A 19,650-nucleotide genomic window follows, 5' to 3' on the forward strand; every position below is an offset into this window, starting at 1 on the left:
TTTGGGCATATTATTTGTGTCTATATAGTTCTTTAGTCGTGAGTGAGAGATGATTATCGTTTGGGTTTTGTTTTCGTTAAGCTTCAGTCTGTGTTTCGTTGTCCATTCCACAAGTTTTTGAATGTTAAAGTTTATATTGCGTATTGTCGTGTGTATATCATGGACCCCACAGTGGGTGTAAATTTGTAAATCGTCAGCGCACATGTGATATCTAGTGAATGCAAGTACTGTACAAATGTCAGTTACGTAAAGTAAAAATAAAAGAGGTCCCAGTATTGAACCTTGCGGCACACTACAAGTCAGCATCCTGTAGTCGGATACTTTGTCAGCCACACTTACACACTGCCGCCGATTCGAGAGATAAGATTTAATCCAGGTAATACTACCCTCGGAAAATCCTAAAGCAAGCAGCTTTCTTAACAACAAACCGAATATAACACAGTCAAATGCCTTGGAGAAATCAAACAATGCCATAATAGTGTACTGACTTCTATCCATCGCTTGGCGAATGTCATCAGTAATACATAGAAGCGTCGTTTCAGTGCTATGATTTGATCGAAATCCTGATTGAAACTTATTCAAAATATTATTTTCTTTGAGGAATATTGAAATTTGACAGTGCACTATTCTTTCCAAGCTCTTTGAAAGAGCAGGGAGAATGCTGATTGGCCTGAAATCTTTTGCTTCAGTGAGAGAAGAAATTTCATTTGTTGGACATATAAGGGCAGACTTCCAATGTTCAGGAAAAACTCCAGTGGTTAAAGATTTGTTATATATAACAGTAACCACAGGAAGCACAGCATAAAAGATTTTTTTCAGCATCTTAATATATATTTTATCAGTTCCGGTGGCATTACTTTGAATCCTGTTTATAGCTTGTAGAGTGTCAACCTGGAGGATATGTTGAAAAGTGAATTTCTGTATGGGAAGATGGGTGGAGGTTGGTTGTCTAGTTCTTGCAGAAATGATTCAATAGCATTTGCATTAGTTGATTGTGATGCAGTAATAAAAAAATCATTAAGTTCATTTAATGGTATATTGCAGTGAATATCTGTTTTCTGCTTAACCATACCTAAAGATTTAACATTCCGCCAAATTTCAGTAGATGAAGATCTTTTTTCAGGAAACAAACTGTATATATATCGCAGCCGAGAGTTACGAAGGTCCTGTTTAACTCTATTGCGGAGCTGACGATACTGAGCGAGGATGTTTGGGTCATTAGTTCTACGAGCTCTGCGGTACAAAGAGTTGCGCTGAGCCATAAGACTGCATATAGCAGGTGTTAACCAGGGGACGAGGCGCTTCTTAGAAACTCTCCTTGTAATTAATGGAGCGTGCTTATCATATAGACCCAGAACAAAGGAATTAAACCTCTCAACCATTTCATCGACTGTTTCGAGGTGGGTAATGGAATCCCAAGGCGTATTTTCAATATCACAAGCAAAAGATCATTCATCAATATTTTTTAAATCTCTGTAGGTTATAAACAAAGACTTAACACTACGAGTTTTAGTTTTTAGAACACAGTATATGAGGTCATGATGTGAGATGCCAGGGACTGGAAGCTGCCCATGAAGGAGGATCTCAGAAGGATCACTGACCACCATAAGGTAGAGTAGGGTATGGGAAGTAGCAGTGTGATGTATGGGATTCAGTGGCAGTATAGTCAGATTGCACAAGTCAAACATAGTAGTCAGTTGATTGTAGTCGTAATTGTGTCTAGTCATTAGAAGATCTGTGTTCAGGTCCCCCATCACCAAGACACGAGTGTAGGTCGGTATGTAGCGCAAGAGAGCATTTTCGAAATCGACCATGAAACCTACCTTCGGAAGCCGGTAGCAGATCCCTAACAGGTGGTGCTCATAGCCTGGAAATACAATTTCAACTAGCATAAATTCAGGCTTAGCTGAATACTCAGAAGGTGAAGAATATAAAAGTTTGTATTTCAAACCCACCCACACATAAAGCGCAACTCCACCTTTTTAATTAATCCTGTCATTCCGCAAGAGTGAAAAACCAGGCAGCGCTACTTCATGAGACAAAACTACCGGCTTAAGCCAAGTCTCTGAAATACCTGTTAAGTCAAAATTATTATACCTAAATATTGAATTGACCTCATCAATATGTCCTAAAAGGGATTGAGAATTTATGTGAGCAATTTTGAGATGTTTTGGATAGGGATCGAGGCGGGCAGAGAGAATGTTGGCTATGGAGGGAGAGGAAGGAGCCGTTCCGGTGTTACAACCATCACTGTGAGGGTCAGTCGCGAGGAGCAGACCCCAGAGGACAGAATAGCGCATGCACACACAAACACACACACACACATGCACGTGCGCACACGCACGACACACGCACGACACACGCACATACAATACGCAAACATAATCAATTCATTTTTGTACAACAAATTAATCATTGTCATTCAAAATTGTTTCAGCCCCTTTGCTCAAAAATTGTTAAGGCAACAAACGTATTCAAAAGTTCTACTTCTTATGCGGGTTTATACTAAAGTGTATATTAACCTGGTCATTTTTAAGATTAATGCAAATATTTTAATATCAATAAATGATCTTATATATCAAATAAAAAATAAAAAAATCTTCTCATAAAAAAATAAAACTGCATATAAACGAATTTAACTTAACTGAAATGATAGCAGTTTAAACGATAATTGTGTAAGATAAATAACTAAATAAGTTAAATAAAAAATATCATTAAATATAATTCTTCTATTGTTGCAAAAGTAAGTAAATAAATAACTAAAAATATTCTATTGGTAAAAAGTACTTTGTTGAACAGAAGAAAAAGAAAAGTTATAATTTTACATTAAGAAATCTGCCTTTTATTCAACTTCATCGAACGTGCCTGTTAATGCCCAGTAATATTTAGATCCTAGGACTGTATTATAAAACTGTACTTTATTGTGCATGCGAAGTCTCTGTGGTTGTTGGCGCAGCCGGCAGATCTTCTATCCTGATGGCGCTGCATCTCCGTCCTTCCTGGTCTATGTACATTGTTCTCCCATCCAGAGTCCGAAAATAGCAACGGCTCTCCCGTCCAGACAGGCTTTTGTCAGATCCTCCCTGATTATAATTCCAGACCCCCGTAGCTTCTTCTTCTCGCCGAAGACCTTCCGACGATCCCAATAGCTTAAGAAGCGCACGATAATCGGTCGATGCTTCACAGTGCCATCAGGCTGTGGTTTGGGGACTTAGCGCCTATCCAGTGGGAGCGGCAGATATCAGGCTCCTGAAGGTGAACACCGAGCTTCTTCTGACAGATATCGATGACCAGTTGATCTGTGTCCTCTCCAGTCGTCTCAGGTACCCCAAACACCCGAAGGCAGAACCGACGCTGATATTGTTCGAGGTCATCTGTCTTGTGATTTAGCTGCTCGGTCAGTGATGCCACTTGTCCTTTTAGCCGGGTGAGTTCGTCGGTGTACGTCCTCAAAGTGTCCGCAATTGCCGCTTGGACCGATATTTTAATATACTCGGCCAGCTTGTCAACAAGTGTACCGAACATATCGTCCTTTAATAACACCTTGTGGATACACTCTTCGATAACTTTGATATCAGTGTTTTTAGACATCTCGACAGTCGCTAGCAGCTTATTGCTGGAGCAGTCAAAAGGTCGGTGCAGATATCGATCGCTCAGCCTTGCCGGTGGTGAGTTAATCATATAATAATTATACGATTTGTCGCAAAACCACTAAAGTTAAATATAAGGTATTTTCACACAAGTGCAACGCAAATACCCAGGAGTAAATTAGCATATGATATGATATATATGTTATTATTGTTGATCTTTACATCTCTGCTACAATTATTGATCTTATGTTTTGTTATGTCTCTAACGAAACATAAGATCAATAATTGTATGGTCAAATTCAACAAGGTACTCGATATTTGGGGGCTTATGACAAATTCCAACAAGAATATGACTTCCATTTACACTTACATCTAGAAACAGAAAAAAACAACCATGTCGTACGATTAAAAATGGACCAACACTTTAAAATAATATAGATATTACTTGGAGGGCTTAACCTTTAGGGGTCCATAGGCAAACTCAGTCCTACATCGCTATCTCGGCCATTCGAATCCAAGGCCGGACTCTGTCAGACATCTGTTGAATATCCAACAAAAAAGTCAACCGGACTCATATTTTATCAATGTAATGTCTCTGTAGATCTTGTGAAATGATTTTAATAACCAGTCACAAGTTACCTTACACTATGGTTTCACTTTCGGCATTATTACAATGCATAGTTGAAAACCTGCATCTGATTATTTTCAGACGGCCAATGACTTGTAGCTTCTGCTGCTGATTGGTCAAATATTTATTTGAAGTGGTTTGTTTGAGAATAAATATCATCAACAAGAATCATATTACAAAAATTACAAAGAGCCTAAGCATAACTGTGGAGTAATGCGTGTATTTTGTAAATAGGTTCAGATATTAAATTTTCTTTTTTTCCATTTTACATTTTATGCACAGTTTAATACGCTATTGTTATAGTAAGGACTTATTTATTTTTAGTTTTTTTAATTATTGTACTGATATAATATTCACTTTTGAAGTGAAAAAGAACCCAAGTAATTTATGTATGCCTAACTATGTTTTAAATAGTCTACTCTGTTCAAAAGAGCACACCAACTAATCCACTTCTACAGCTTACCAATTTAATTAGTACTACATACTTTCATGAGCTAAAATGTGGGTTTTTTTAACGAATCAAATATATTGTATATACAATACAATATACAGCCATGAACTTAATTATGTAGGTACTTACAACATGACTAACACTTATGATGGGTATTTCCTACAGTTTTGACTCAAAAAGGAATAAATTAGGTAAAAACCTTAACAAAAATGTATTAAGTAACAAGAATAAACCTTTAAACACTTTAGTAGTTTTTATTAGTACAATGTACATTTCAGATTAAAAGAATCTATATTCAGGTACTTGTAGGGGGTAAATAAATGAAGTAAATAAATAATTGAAACCAAATTGACAATTAAACCAAATCCATCCTAATCTAAATTTTTACTAATGAAATTGAAGAAAGTAATACAATGAACTACCTTTATTTGATTATAACCAACATCAACATAAAGCACATTTTCAAAATTTACAGAAACCAAAATATACAGATTTAGTTATCCCTTCCTCATCAAATGACACATTTCACAAAAAAAACTGGCTGCATTCAAATCGATAATCAATAGATTATATAAAATTCCAATGAAAACTTAAAATTTTGATAAAGAAATTAAATATTATTAAATAAATCACCCAAAATAATGGATACTAGCCGAGCATGAATGATGAATTATTGAAGAATCACAAAAAGAAAGAAAATAAGAGGAAAGATATATCAAACACATTCAATCTAACTATCTTGAGAAGCACTGCCACAAAATTAACAAATCATTTTATAATCATGGATATCAATTAGCTTTCAAAACTTCTAATAAACTCTGCACTATAATCAAAAATAGAAATAATTCAACACACCAAAATCAAAAAATTTAACAATAGTGGAGTATACACATTAAAATGTGATCATTGTCTAAACCACTATATTGTACAAACCAGCCGATCCTTCAAAATTTGATGAACATATAAAAGTTCATCATCAAATTCAAAATATGCTGATCATCTAAATAACACTGGCCATACATAGAAAAAAATTGAAAACATCTTCAACTTTTACACACTTGCAAGAAAAGTGACCTACTTTAGAACATCTTGAAATTTACAAAAGTGCCAAAACTAACCCCAATATATTATTAAAATGACAAAGATTTTTTAACAAAAAATGTATTATTTGACAGACTTTAAACATTATAAATTTGATCACATATAAAAATAAAATTTAGCCACCAAGGTAGTTAAAACATATGTCAATTTTGGTTGAACACACTAAATCTGAAATGTACATTGTACAAATAAAAACCAACAAATGTGTTCAAAGGTTTATTCTTGTTATTTGTACCTAAACATTTTTGAGGCTACATTTCTAATAAAAAATAATGAATACAAATTTTATTTTTGCATTGCCTAACTTTTTACAACAATGATATGAGGTTCTTCCTTGAATAAAATAAGATTTTATTACAATTTATTGGTTTATAGTGACAAATACATAAGGAATATTGAAATATAGGCATAATCACTTGAGATTATTAATTGGACCTGGTGAGTCAATCTGGTGACAAACATGTAGGCCCCAATAGGTTAATAAAAGTTTATTAGTTAACCAAGAATAATAAAATGAGAAAACTTGAAATCATACTTTGCATTAATTCTTCACCAAACTGTAACATATACAGTGTGTCTTAGGTAATCTGAAACGTTAATCCCTAGACATCAGTTATTTCCATAGTATATATTCAAATATTATATTGTTAGGAAGAAAATTGAATAAACTGGTAATGTATAAGTGGCATTATATCAAAAATCATGTTTACTTAGGTGAAAAACATTGATCTAGCCTCCATGTACCATCAGCTGTTTCTAACTACTTAGTAAACTATGAATCATTTTGCTTGTGTTTGGATGTGTATTTGTTTGGTTATGTTCATTTACTTGTTCATAGTGATACATGCTATAAATGCACTTATATAGAGTATTTTGTCTAAAAGTAATTACTATAGTGTTTTGGAAATAATCTGTTTGGGAGTTTATATTAATGAGTAAATCGAAACTGTTAGTATTTTCCATAACGTTGCTCTATTTCAACAACCACGCAGATGTTCTATTTTTTGTAATGTATCCAATTTCATAACTGTCACTCCAAATGTAAACAATTATATGTCAATTTATTCATATATATTTGGTGAATATTATCGTAACAACAACTTATTGTTAGTTTCCATGTTAATTTTTCTTTTTACAAAATTGTAAAAAGAATAATTTTTGCAATAGTTTTTGTAAATATTTTGTCATGTAACTGCATAGCAAAAAGTTTTACATCAAAACTGTAAGTGTATAACTTATTCTAAATTTTGTGCCAATTCCAAAAATATATAGTTATTCTAACTTTAACCCAACAACAATAAAAAGAGGAAGGGAAAAAATGAAATACATAAAACAAAATCTGTATCAATGTCTGTATATCTTTTGCAGAGCCTGACACAAGTGTTGAAGTGAGCCTGTTGAAGTGTTGTGGTTTATTATCAGTTATGCTTTCTGCAAGTAATTTATTTTTGTCTGCGTAGCTTTAACGAAAGTTTTACTGACGAGGGTGTTGGCATTGGCAGCACTGCTTAGAGAGTGATTTGTTTTATTTACATAAGACAAGAGTGAGGAGGAGACCTCTGATTGCTAAAAAGACATTAGTTAGCATTACTTCTTCAGTGACAGGAACTCAGGATGGATAAAGTTGGGGGTAGGAGCTGTCTCCTGTCGAGTTCTCTAACTACATCCTAAATGAGGAATAGAGAGCATTATCTTAAGTCATGTGGCTGTCTAAGAAACGGAGGTCAGATATTTTCTAGGCTCTTCCAGTAAAAGCAAGTAGGGGTGATACTCTCTCTGGTCTGGCTCTGGGAAATCTTTAACACTAGAGATGTCCCAGGCACTCCAACAATTATCCTTTACAGTAAATTAGACCTATTCATCAACCCTTTACCTCAATACCTCGACAATTATGATTAGTGAGTGATATGCTGCTTCTCGCCATCCGTTGGGTTGCACAGATATAAGTGACACACCAGTTTTTCGTGTACCCAATCTAGATTTGACAGTTAGCTATAAACCAGTCAGAAGTAAACTCTCCTGGGGTTGCTGATACCTCACACTCCTAAGTACCATCATTTTAGAAGCATGGTTAAATGTGCTTACTGATAATACCAATGATATAAACAAATTATCACCATTTAAATTTTTCAGTGTAGGATATGAAATAAGCAACACACCTTATATGGTTTTCAGTATTGCTAATAAGTCATATTAATTTGTACATACATTTTACCCAAAATCTGCCACAAAAATGAATAAATGAAGGATATTGAGAGATAAAAATATACCACAAATAATTTTCTAAGAAAGAATTAAATACTCAATAATTAAAATCTACACGGCTCTGAGCATTAAAAAGTTTTTTGTAGTCTTACTTATAATTTGCAAATTTTGGATCCCTATATTCTAAGTTTATTTTTGAAAACTAAAATCTAAAATTGTTGGATATTTAAAACACTGTATTTTTTGTACATATTTAAGTTTTCCTAAGTATGTAGAAAAATCCATGTACCGTACCTTAATTATATGTTATGTAAATATAAATTTTTACATTATTTTGAAACTGAAAAAAAAACAAAAAATAAGGTGTTTACTTAGTAACATATTTTTAATGATTGTTACAAACAATTTTTGGGTTATATTGTTATATGCAAATTATTATTTTTTACTGGTACATCAAAAAAACTGTTGATTTTGTTTATTTGCTTTTTTATAATTTTACCATAATTATTTTTTATCTTGAATTGTTGAAATTTAAATTTTTGTTATAGTAATTAGGCATATTTGAGCTATTCTGATGTATGCTAAAACTTGTTTTGGGAAGAACCAACCAAATTAAAAACTGCACATTCAAGCAACAATTTTACAACTAATTTTAGTTACTTTTTGTCTGAGAGAAATATATAATTCCCTCAAATAAAAATAAGTTGTCTATTCTACACTAAAACCATATAATACAAAAGCATGTGATATTTACAAACTATATGATTAATTTTGGTTCAATGAAAACTTTGTAAATCAGCTAAAACAGGCCAGCCATTATCGAAAACAAATGGACAAGAATGGCAAGAATGACAAGAATGCTTTGTTTTCTTAGCAAACACAACCAGCTCTCTGAAGACCAATTTGGCTTCAGAACGGGAAAATCGACGGTAGACGCTGTGGTGAGTCTGGTCGAAATGGTTGTAGAGGGGTTAGAGTGTCGGAATCCCACCATAAGTGTGTTTCTCGACTTATCCAAAGCATTCGACTGTGTTGACCATAATACACTTCTTGACAAACTTGAATCTCATGGCATTCGAGGTGTGCCCCTGCTGTGGATTAAATCATTTCTAAGCCATAGAACACAGACTGTCCAAATTACAAATCACCTTTCAAGTCCATTGAATTTGAGATATGGAGTTCCCCAAGGCTCCATCCTCAGTCCAATCCTTTTTCTGGTCTATGTCAATGACATCGAGTCATCACTTCTGTACGGGAATCTCGTGCAGTATGCTGATGACACGACTCTCTGTTTTAACGATAAATCAAAAGAAGTTTTGGAACAAAAAGCTTTTGTTGACCTTAACAATTGCGTCCAACACTTTCATAGCCTCAATCTCACAACAAATTCCACAAAATCTAATTTTCTGAATTTCGCCCTGCGACCGATGGACGTTGGGTGTGGGCCTTCCGTCATGCTGGGAGACTCCACATTAGAAGAAGTTTACTCCTCTAAATTCCTTGGTATATACCTTGATCGAGGTTTGACATGGAATGTTCACATTGATTCAGTTTGTTCAAAATTAGCATCTGGCGTTTATGTTTTAAGATCTTTAGCCAAATACTGCCCAAGTCAGGTTCTGATGGCGGCGTATTACGGCCTGATTTACCCACATCTTTCCTACGGAGTGATTTTGTGGGGAGCTTGTTCAAACAATCAAATTTTGAGAGTTTTCAGGCTTCAAAAGAAAGCGATTATAACAATCGCCAACATGAACTTCAGAGAGTCGTGTAGACCAGCTTTCAAAAAATTGCAGCTGTTGACCCTGCCATGTCTCTATATCTTGGAGGCAGTTTTATTCTGTAAGTCAAAATTGACGTGCATGAATATGAAACGAGAGGCAGAGACAACTACCGTACTGGGCGACACAGAACGGTGGTTTATGAACACCTGCCCTCGCAGGCAGGTGTCCGTTTCATCAACAGTTTGCCGGATTCCATGAAAAACGTACAAACGCCCAAGGCGTTAAAAACTCGTCTGAAGCGCTTTTTAGCGTCTAAAGCATTCTATAGCGTCGACGAGTTTTTGAATTATAGTTGGGAGACCTCCAATCTAGAAGACTAACACTGGCGTTGGCAGTGGAGAGAATTGGCGAGTAAGTGGTATGGATGAATGTAACGATTGTATGTCTGAATGTGGTATTGTGAACGAATGTAAAAATTATAGATTTATTCGGTATGACTTTTGCCACATAATTGTAATATTATCAACGGCAATAAAAGACTTGACTTTGACTTTGGACAGTTCCTAAAGTGCTCTTTCACACGATCCGGCGCACGCCGTGCGGCGCCCGCCTGGGAAGCTGAATCACACACTGCTGAATGAAGCTGAATCGGCACACGAGGTCGGTTTCGTCCGGCGCGTGCCGTGCGGCGCTCCCATATTTTGACTGTTCAGTACATGCTCAACTATTGAAATGTTAACACCGCGGAAGAACAAAGTGCTAGCCATTTACTTACTGTGGAGACGGCGAAGAAGAAGAAATAGGCGGTATTGGATTCACCCATTGCTTCAAAATCGACATACTTCTGGGTCCTTCAAATTTTTATTCAATTCATTGCGGAACAGTGAGGAAAGATTCTTTTCTTACTTTCGTATGTCAATCAAATCATATGATGAACTTTATGACAAACTGAAAGACAAGCTGCAAAAACAAGATACAAACATGAGGAACTCCATCCAACCTATGGAAATGCTTGCCATTACAATAAGGTAAGTTTATAAATGTGTTAGTAATTTGTATTTGTAAATATAGTCGATATGTCATTTAAGGTAGTTTATACAAAAATATTACAAATATGTACATGGATAACATTTATTGTATAAGAAATATACAAAAGAGTAATACTGCTACATAAGAAATTTTATATTTTTACTTTTATCAAATATTAAAATCATTTGAATCTCCTTCGAAATCCAAGGACAAGACACTTGATGCTGGAGTAGCTGTAGCACGATGCGGGGTTGGTGTCCGTGATGGTGGCGTTGGCTGCTGGTTGCTTGCTTCTTGACTGGTTTGTTGGTTCATTGAATAGTACTGTTCACTGCTGGTTGAGGTATGTGGGTGAATCGGACGAATATATGGGTTGATGTAGGTCTGGTTTGAAAATTGCGGAGCAAATTGCGGTTGTCGTTGAGAACAATACACGTTTTGAGGCTGACTCCCGGGATATGGGTAGTGGACTTGCTGGTATTGCGAAGTAGGGACCTGGCTGGTTCCTTGACCCTGTCCTTGGGCCTTGACGTTTTTTAAAACCCCGAGAACGCCTGGCTGAAATTCAACAAACTGGTCAGTAGTAAAGGTCTTTAAAGTTGGAACCATACTTCTGAAGAAGCCAAAGTAAGTTTCTTCTTCGTCATACGGCTGTTCTAAGATTTTCATCATCTTCAGTTCGAACTCGTCTTCGTTTCTCTTCCCTTTTCTTGTTATTTTTGGTTTATTTGGCTGCGCTGGAATACGAATTCCTGTATTGTCTATTATATCTCCCGTTGGTGATACAGGATTATTGCCTTCGGGTACGTTGATGGATGACTCTGTGTCATGTTGGTGAGCTATATTCTTCAAAAATTGAAGTTGGTTGTGATATATCTATTTTTTTATTTTACTAGCTCCAGCTCCTGATCTTTTTGAATCCTTATCTTGTCGAATGTGCTTCATCCACCTATCCCTTATATTTCGCCATTTCTTCAGCAAGTTGTCCTCTGAAATAAAAACCCGCATTATTTATTTGATTATCTATTGAGCATGACAGTTGGAAATAAATTGACATTTTAAGGGGAGACGGTATCTTTTAGGGATAAACAAATATAAAAATCTTTTTACGTAATACCATGTTACTTGAAATATATTTTGTTTTACTTTAGGTTTGTTGGCTGCCCTACTGTTCAGTGTCTATTTTCAGCAACTGGTGACAGCTGTAATATGTTTATATTGTATTCGTCCAAAAGAAAAATCAAACGCTGCCTTCATGGGAAAATCCAAACCCATAACGAAAGTTCAGTATGGTTTGGTTTCAATGAAGGAGCAGTAGGAAAGCTAAATGTTTTGGATAGGCTAGGCATTCGACCTGGAAAGTTTTAGATTTTAGGACTAAAGAGAATCGACTCCAAGAGAGATAAAAAAAGCAAAAGAAGACAAAAAATGTTATGAAAAGGAAAGGAAAAGACATTAAATATGAAAGTACCTAGTTGGTTTTAAGAGTAAATAACCTTGTGAAAACTTTAATTGTACAAGTTAGTTTTTTCATATTTAGGTACACATATTTAACAAACTATGATAACTAACTATGAAAACTCGAAAAAAGGCAGTTATAACATCTGTTGTTCTTTGTTCTAGGTACTTGGCTTCTGGCAACACGTTTACTGACCTAAACTTCTACTACAAACTTGGAATCTCTACAATAAGTAAAATTGTAGAAAACGTATGCAGCAGTTTATGGGACGTCTTGCGTTCGGAGTGTTTTCCAGAGCTGACGGCAGAGAATCTGAAGGAAATATCAGAAGGATTTTGTAATAAAACACAATTTCCCCATTGCGTTGGGGCTGTGGACGGAAAACACCTCAGAGTTGTCAAGCCTGAGCATAGCGGTTCTTTGTATTTCAATTACAAAGGTTATTTTTCTATTGTGCTAATGGCGGTGTGCGATGCAAATTATCGTTTTACCTTCGTTGACATTGGGGCTTACGGATCAGAAGCAGATCCATCAGTTTTCCATAAATCAAGTCTATGGAAGAAAATTCAGGATCAAGCAATAGAATTTCCTAAATCTGAGCCTCTCCCAGGGAGTGAATTACCTAATATGCCTTATTTCTTCCTAGGAGACGAAGCATTCCCCTTAAGTACTAATCTTATGCGTCCTTTTGGAGGCCACAACTTAACTGTTGAGAAAAGGGTTTTCAACTATAGATTAAGTAGAGGTAGAAGATTGATTGAATGCACATTTGGCATCATGAGCAATAAGTGGCGGATCTTCCATCGACCTATGAATGTGAACATTGATTTAGCTGTCAAGATAACGAAAGCCTGTGTAATTCTACACAACTTTGTTAGAGTGAGGGATGGAAATAGGTTAGAAGATGCATCTACTGTTGTTGGATGGGAAGATTTGCCAGTACGTACCCATCAAGGAACTGACCAGTCATTGCGAGGTGGGATCAAGTCCATCCAGGTTAGAAATGTTTTGGCTAAGTACTTCATGACAAACGTTGGATCAGTGACATGGCAGTTAAAAAAAATCTAATCACCACCCGTGGACAAAAATGTGAACTGTTTATGATATTAAGGCTAATAGTTTTATATATAGTTAAGTAAAAAAATAGTAGTCTATTACAAATTCATAACAACAATGTCAGTGTCCTAAACTTTGCATTAAAATTCGTTTTAGAAATATATTAGTGTTTCATATTTATGCAACTTTTTCCTTCAAATTTGAAATATCTTTTTAATTTAATTTTTCTCAGGTACTTTTTTGCTAGTTTCCCACAGACCTTCTTTTGACATTTTAACAGTTCTAGTCTTTTTTATTTACCCAGTACTATTCAAATGTAAATAATCCGGTTATTTCTGATGAACACATTTATCACATGCTATGTGTTTAACTATGAAAAACTTCTAAACGGTACTTACCCAACTGTTTCTTTTCTGAAGCGGATTTGTCTTCAAATCCAGGAAATAGCGCATGACAGATTTCTCTCCAAGCTTCCCTGTTCATGTTTCTGTCTTTATACGCCTCTATCGACTTGTCCCACAGCAGTGGTCTTTCTTCCACAAACATAATTAATTTTTCCATGTCAATATCTTCATCAGTTTCGACTGCCACTACCTCTTGTGTTTCACTCATTTTTACTTAAAAAAACACACACAAAACACTTGAACAAAAACAATACCGAAGTATACGTACGTCTTCACTCTCCAGTGGCAAACCCAAGACTAGAGGTTGGGCCGTGCGGCGCCCAACACACCAAAATCAAAAAATTTAACAATAGTGGAGTATACACATTAAAATGTGATCATTGTCTAAACCACTATATTGTACAAACCAGCCGATCCTTCAAAATTTGATGAAAATATAAAAGTTCATCATCAAATTCAAAATATGCTGATCATCTAAATAACACTGGCCATACATACAAAAAAATTAAAAACATCTTCAACTTTTACACACTTGCAAGAAAAAAGACCTATTGTTAACTTTAGAACATCTTGAAATTTACAAAAGTGCCAAAACTAACCCCAATATATTATTAAAATGACAAAGATTTTTTAACAAAAAATGTATTATTTGACAGACTTTAAACATTATAAATTTGATCACATATAAAAATAAAATTTAGCCACCAAGGTAGTTAAAACATATGTCAATTTTGGTTGAACACATTAAATCTGAAATGTACATTGTACAAATAAAAACCAACAAATGTGTTCAAAGGTTTATTCTTGTTATTTGTACCTAAACATTTTTGAGGCTACATTTCTAATAAAAAATAATGAATACAAATTTTATTTTTGCATTGCCTAACTTTTTACAACAATGATATGAGGTTCTTCCTTGAATAAAACAAGATTTTATTACAATTTATTGGTTTATAGTGACAAATACATAAGGAATATTGAAATATAGGCATAATCACTTGAGATTATTAATTGGACCTGGTGAGTCAATCTGGTGACAAACAAGTAGGCCCCAATAGGTTAATAAAAGTTTATTAGTTAACCAAGAATAATAAAATGAGAAAACTTTAAATCATACTTTGCATTAATTCTTCACCAAACTGTAACATATACAGTGTGTCTTAGGTAATCTGAAACGTTAATCCCTAGACATCAGTTATTTCCATAGTATATATTCAAATATTATATTGTTAGGAAGAAAATTGAATAAACTGGTAATGTATAAGTGGCATTATATCAAAAATCATGTATACTTAGGTGAAAAACATTGATCTAGCCTCCATGTACCATCAGCTGTTTCTAACTACTTAGTAACCTATGAATCATTTTGCTTGTGTTTGGATGTTTATTTGTTTGGTTATGTTCATTTACTTGTTCACAGTGATACATGCTATAAATGCACTTATATAGAGTATTTTGTCTAAAAGTAATTACTATAGTGTTTTGGAAATAATCTGTTTGGGAGTTTATATTAATGAGTAAATCGAAACTGTTAGTATTTTCCATAACGTTGCTCTATTTCAACAACCACGCAGATGTTCTATTTTTTGTAATGTATCCAATTTCATAACTGTCACTCCAAATGTAAACAATTATATGTCAATTTATTCATATATATTTGGTGAATATTATCGTAACAATAACTTATTGTTAGTTTCCATGTTAATTTTTCTTTTTACAAAATTGTAAAAAGAATAATTTTTGCAATAGTTTTTGTAAATATTTTGTCATGTAACTGCATAGCAAAAAGTTTTACATCACAACTGTAAGTGTATAACTTATTCTAAATTTTGTGCCAATTCCAAAAATATATAGTTATTCTAACTTTAACCCGCGAGGACTCGTGTTGTGATAAGTTACGTAACAGCTCACGTGGTGAGATTTTTTCTCACCTTTAGAATCAGGTTAAATGAAAGCCTTAAGACAGTTACAAATACCTATTTATTAGCTCAAACTGAATTTAAATAAGTAATAATGTATAACAAATTGTATACACATGTTTTTGTTACAAAAATAATAACATTTTTGAGGCTAGAAGGAAAACAGAAACGAGAACAAGTTAAGAATTTTCGATAAGCTCTGAAATGTTGTACTGATGTGGTGAATTATTGGCTGTCTTCTTCTTCACTTATGTAGCAGTCGTTGCACGTGAATGTCTGCTTTTTGGTGTGCTCCTTACATAGCAGTTTTTTGGAGGAACAGCATCGATTCTTTTTTGCAGGGCAAAAGTCCATAACTGTTGTTCTATGATTAGTAAATAGGTCATTTGCCAATGGTACGGATGTGTAATAGTTATCCATGGTCAGATTCCTACCTTCATTCAATATCGGTTCTGCAACTCGTTTGACAACACTGGCAACGTCGTTGGGAATCTTGTAAGGACCGTTGGGCTGTTTTGCAGGGTAAATCTCCATGATGACGGTGAAAAATGTTTTGGCATCTGCTACAGCATAGATTTTGATGCCATACTTGGCGGGTTTATTGGCAATATATTGGCGAAATGTAGATCGCCCTCTGAAGGGCTCAAGCATTTCGTCAATGGTGGCAAATGCACCTACATTGTATGTGGCGCGGCAGTGGCTTATAAACTGTTCAAAAATGTCTCTTATTGGGACTATGTTGTCTATTTTTTTCCTTGCATTTCGTGTTTGCCTGTCATCGAAACGAATTTCTTGTACAAGAGAATGAAATCTTCTCTTGGACATTATAGTGCGGAAGATATCTGGGGCAGTTCCATCTGTTGACCAAAGTTCTTCAGTATTTAAATGGTTTCCTTTCTTTATACCAATCAAATACAACAAGCCAAAGAATGCCATGATTTCTTCTTTGTTAGTAAGTGGGCAATCTCGTTCACCTCGAGAATAGTTTTGCTGCATTCGTTGTAACTGCTGGCTTGTAAACTGTACTATTTTCTCTATAATATCATCTGATATGAAAGCTTTCCAACAGTCAGTTACTTCAGTTTTGTCCCTATAAGCTCTTTGTATAGAAGGGAGCTTTTGAACAATATTTTGAGGAGCAGTTCTTGTAACTATTGGTTTATGAACATGCAAAGCTGTGCCGTCATTGCCAACATAGGATAACATAGCTGCATATTACTTGCTGTATTCCGTGAAGTGCTTGGAAGTCCCGTATTGTTCTGTGACGTGCTTGGAAGTCCTTGAATGAGTGGTGGGTTTGGAGCAGTAGAAATATGTTCATCAGGATGCGTATCAGATTGTTCGGAGTTAGTGTTGTGCTCACTATGTTCACTTTCGGCATCGGTATCAGAATGATTTTCAGTACTAACAAAGCTCTCTATTTCTTCTTCTTGAAGCAGCCAGTTAGCAATATTCTCATCGTTGACATTCATTATGAAACATGGTCTGCAAAAACTAATTAAAAAATACTGAGGTCTGCACACTATATAAAACATAAACTAGTATTAGAAAAAATACTAAAAGTGTGATCAAACGATGGAGAACGAGTAAACAACAACAAAAAATTAAGAACTACCGAAAAACTTTTACAAGAAAATCACTGACGGGGTCACTCGCGTGGTGAGAAAAAACTTATCGAGAGCAGTCACACGGTCGCTCGCGTGGTGAGAATACGACTGGCGGGGTGAGAGGGGTGCTTCCCCCTCCCGACCACGCTACTCCCACCACTCAGAGCAGTGCCTCGATGCGTGTATATCCTTCCATAGATGTCTGTTGAGGATCACATGCAGCAGTTCAATTAAAATAAAATTATTTAAATAAATAAATTTTAAAAATGCACTTGGGTGAAGTTGTTTCTCACCACGGGAGTTCCCCGGGTTAACCTCACAACTTATTTGTTATATGGCTTTGTATGAAAAAGCAGGTGTAATTACTGCTCTTTTGAAAAGAGGTTGATCTCTTAAAGAAATAATATTTTTCATAGATAGACATAATCTTATGACTGCATTTATACTTACAGTATATAAGTATGATAGTTAAAACAAAAATAAAATGAAATACTAAATTTTAATTATATTTTATTTAAATATGAACAGTATATAAAAAGTTTTATCTTTCACCAAGAGTCACCTGCGTTTGTGGCCTCCCTGTGAAACTGGTTTGGCTTAATGTTCGACCAAATGGTAGGACAGAGTGAATTTCACAATTGCAACCAGGACAGAAGAAATTAGTTTTCTTTTTGGAGATTTTACTCACATACAGTATACAAACGAAAGTTCGGTTAATTGGAGAGTTTCACGAGTTTATGAGCAGGGCCAAGGACATCACCATGTGGAAGAACAACTTCTCTGGCTGACTCACACATCTGTGAGAGAAAACTTACTAGGATCTACTACACGTCTGCTACACGGTCTGTCAGTTTTACCTCAAAGTCAAAATAAACTTCGTCATCACTAGAAATAGGATGAACCAAAACAAGCTCTCTAAGGTCACATGATTGGTCTCTAAAGCTTTCACCCATAATAAACAAATAAAACTATAACCTACGAAAGCTAAAACACAGTATTAACAACACTAAATCACTATAAAAGACATTTGTCCACAAATACTATTAGTAACTCCAAACATAAAACCTGGCACTTATTTACAGTTTCACAACGTGGATGGGGCAACAATGTGGCTGTTGCATATTATGTTCACGTCAGTTGTCCGATAATCGAAATAAGAACAATAAATTGTTACTATGGTTAATGCTCTGCCACAATATATCAAATAAATATCATTTATATGACCTTTAATACCTAAACTTTAAGTAAATGTACGTGTCTACATTGGCGACTAATATTCGTTGTTGCCAATTCATACAGACCTTCGGCGATGAAAATTCTCTTCATGCCAGCTGTAGGGTTAAGTAAAAACATACTTTTGTAATATTTTTATACAATTACTAATTTATGGAATAGTATAATTTGGAAAATTTAAGAAAATTTCATTTTGTTTATTTAACTTTCAAAATTGTATAACGCTTGTTAATCTTGATTTTTGGGTAAGATGACAAATAAGAATGAGTTAAAATACCTGCAAAGATTCTGAGTCAGCTTGGGCCGGAGTCTTGAGGATACCACCCGTGATTCGGCCAGTGAGCACAAAACGGAACCAAGCTTTGCTGGCACATTCCACCATAATCAGGGATGTGGGCTCCATTGTCAACCCTGTCTCCTCCAGTACTTCTCTCTTCACTGCCTCCTAAGCATACAATAACAACCATAATTCATGTCTCAATTATCATGCCCTTTTATTTGTTCTCCATGCATGTTGTGGAACCTAGTTAGTTTTAATCTACTTACATGATTGTTTCTGATGGTGAATTCTGTTTGATTGAACTACTACCAAATGTATCTACACAAATTTAACTGCATTGTATAGAGGCATCATCATTGTACAGTTACTTAACAAACTTGTTTCCTCCTAAATAACACTCATCTTGTGTGAGCTAAATTATCTATCATATTGACAGATAATGTATTTAACAAGAATAAATGTATAAGAAACACCAAACAATGCTGGATCTTGCTTTCCCCAAATTAATTTATTAAAACACAATTTAAAGCTTTGGATATTTATTAAAATGATCTTGATGTTTAAGTCACTTGTTAAAGGGATTTCCAAGAGAAATTGTAATTTTTGCACTATTGTTAAATATGACTTCCCTGAGAGTAGTAGAAAAATGATTTCCTTTAAGAATTCAACACAACAATAACCTTTTTAACTTCTTTTTAGCTCAATCAATCCTTCTGTACATATCCTTATGTATTGAAAAATACTACATCATTATTGACTATGTATGACTTGAATGGATAATAGGATTATTGACATTTTTATAGTTAAGTGTTATAATAAAAGAAACATAACAATCAGTAAGATATGACTGGACCTAAGAGGATTAGATGACAAATATAAACTTTTACGTGTTCATCGGGAAGTGTTACTGTATTTGTTTTGTTTTGTAACACTTAACCCTTTTAATGACTATAAGGAAGTATGT

General features: G+C 34.8%; 1 protein-coding gene across 2 annotated transcripts in view; it reads right to left on the minus strand.

Annotated features, from left to right (window-relative positions):
- Nucleotides 1–19,650, minus strand: part of LOC124359317 (8-oxo-dGDP phosphatase NUDT18) — a 51,699-nt gene that overhangs the window by 21,377 nt on the left and 10,672 nt on the right. For both annotated transcript variants that reach the window (XM_046811969.1, XM_046811970.1), the window contains exon 3: nucleotides 18,684–18,851. In XM_046811969.1, coding sequence (XP_046667925.1) covers nucleotides 18,684–18,851 — 168 coding nt within the window. The remainder of the gene's footprint in view (nucleotides 1–18,683; nucleotides 18,852–19,650) is intronic.

This window comes from Homalodisca vitripennis, chromosome 4 (assembly GCF_021130785.1).
Source record: "Homalodisca vitripennis isolate AUS2020 chromosome 4, UT_GWSS_2.1, whole genome shotgun sequence".
NCBI lineage: Eukaryota > Metazoa > Arthropoda > Insecta > Hemiptera > Cicadellidae > Homalodisca > Homalodisca vitripennis.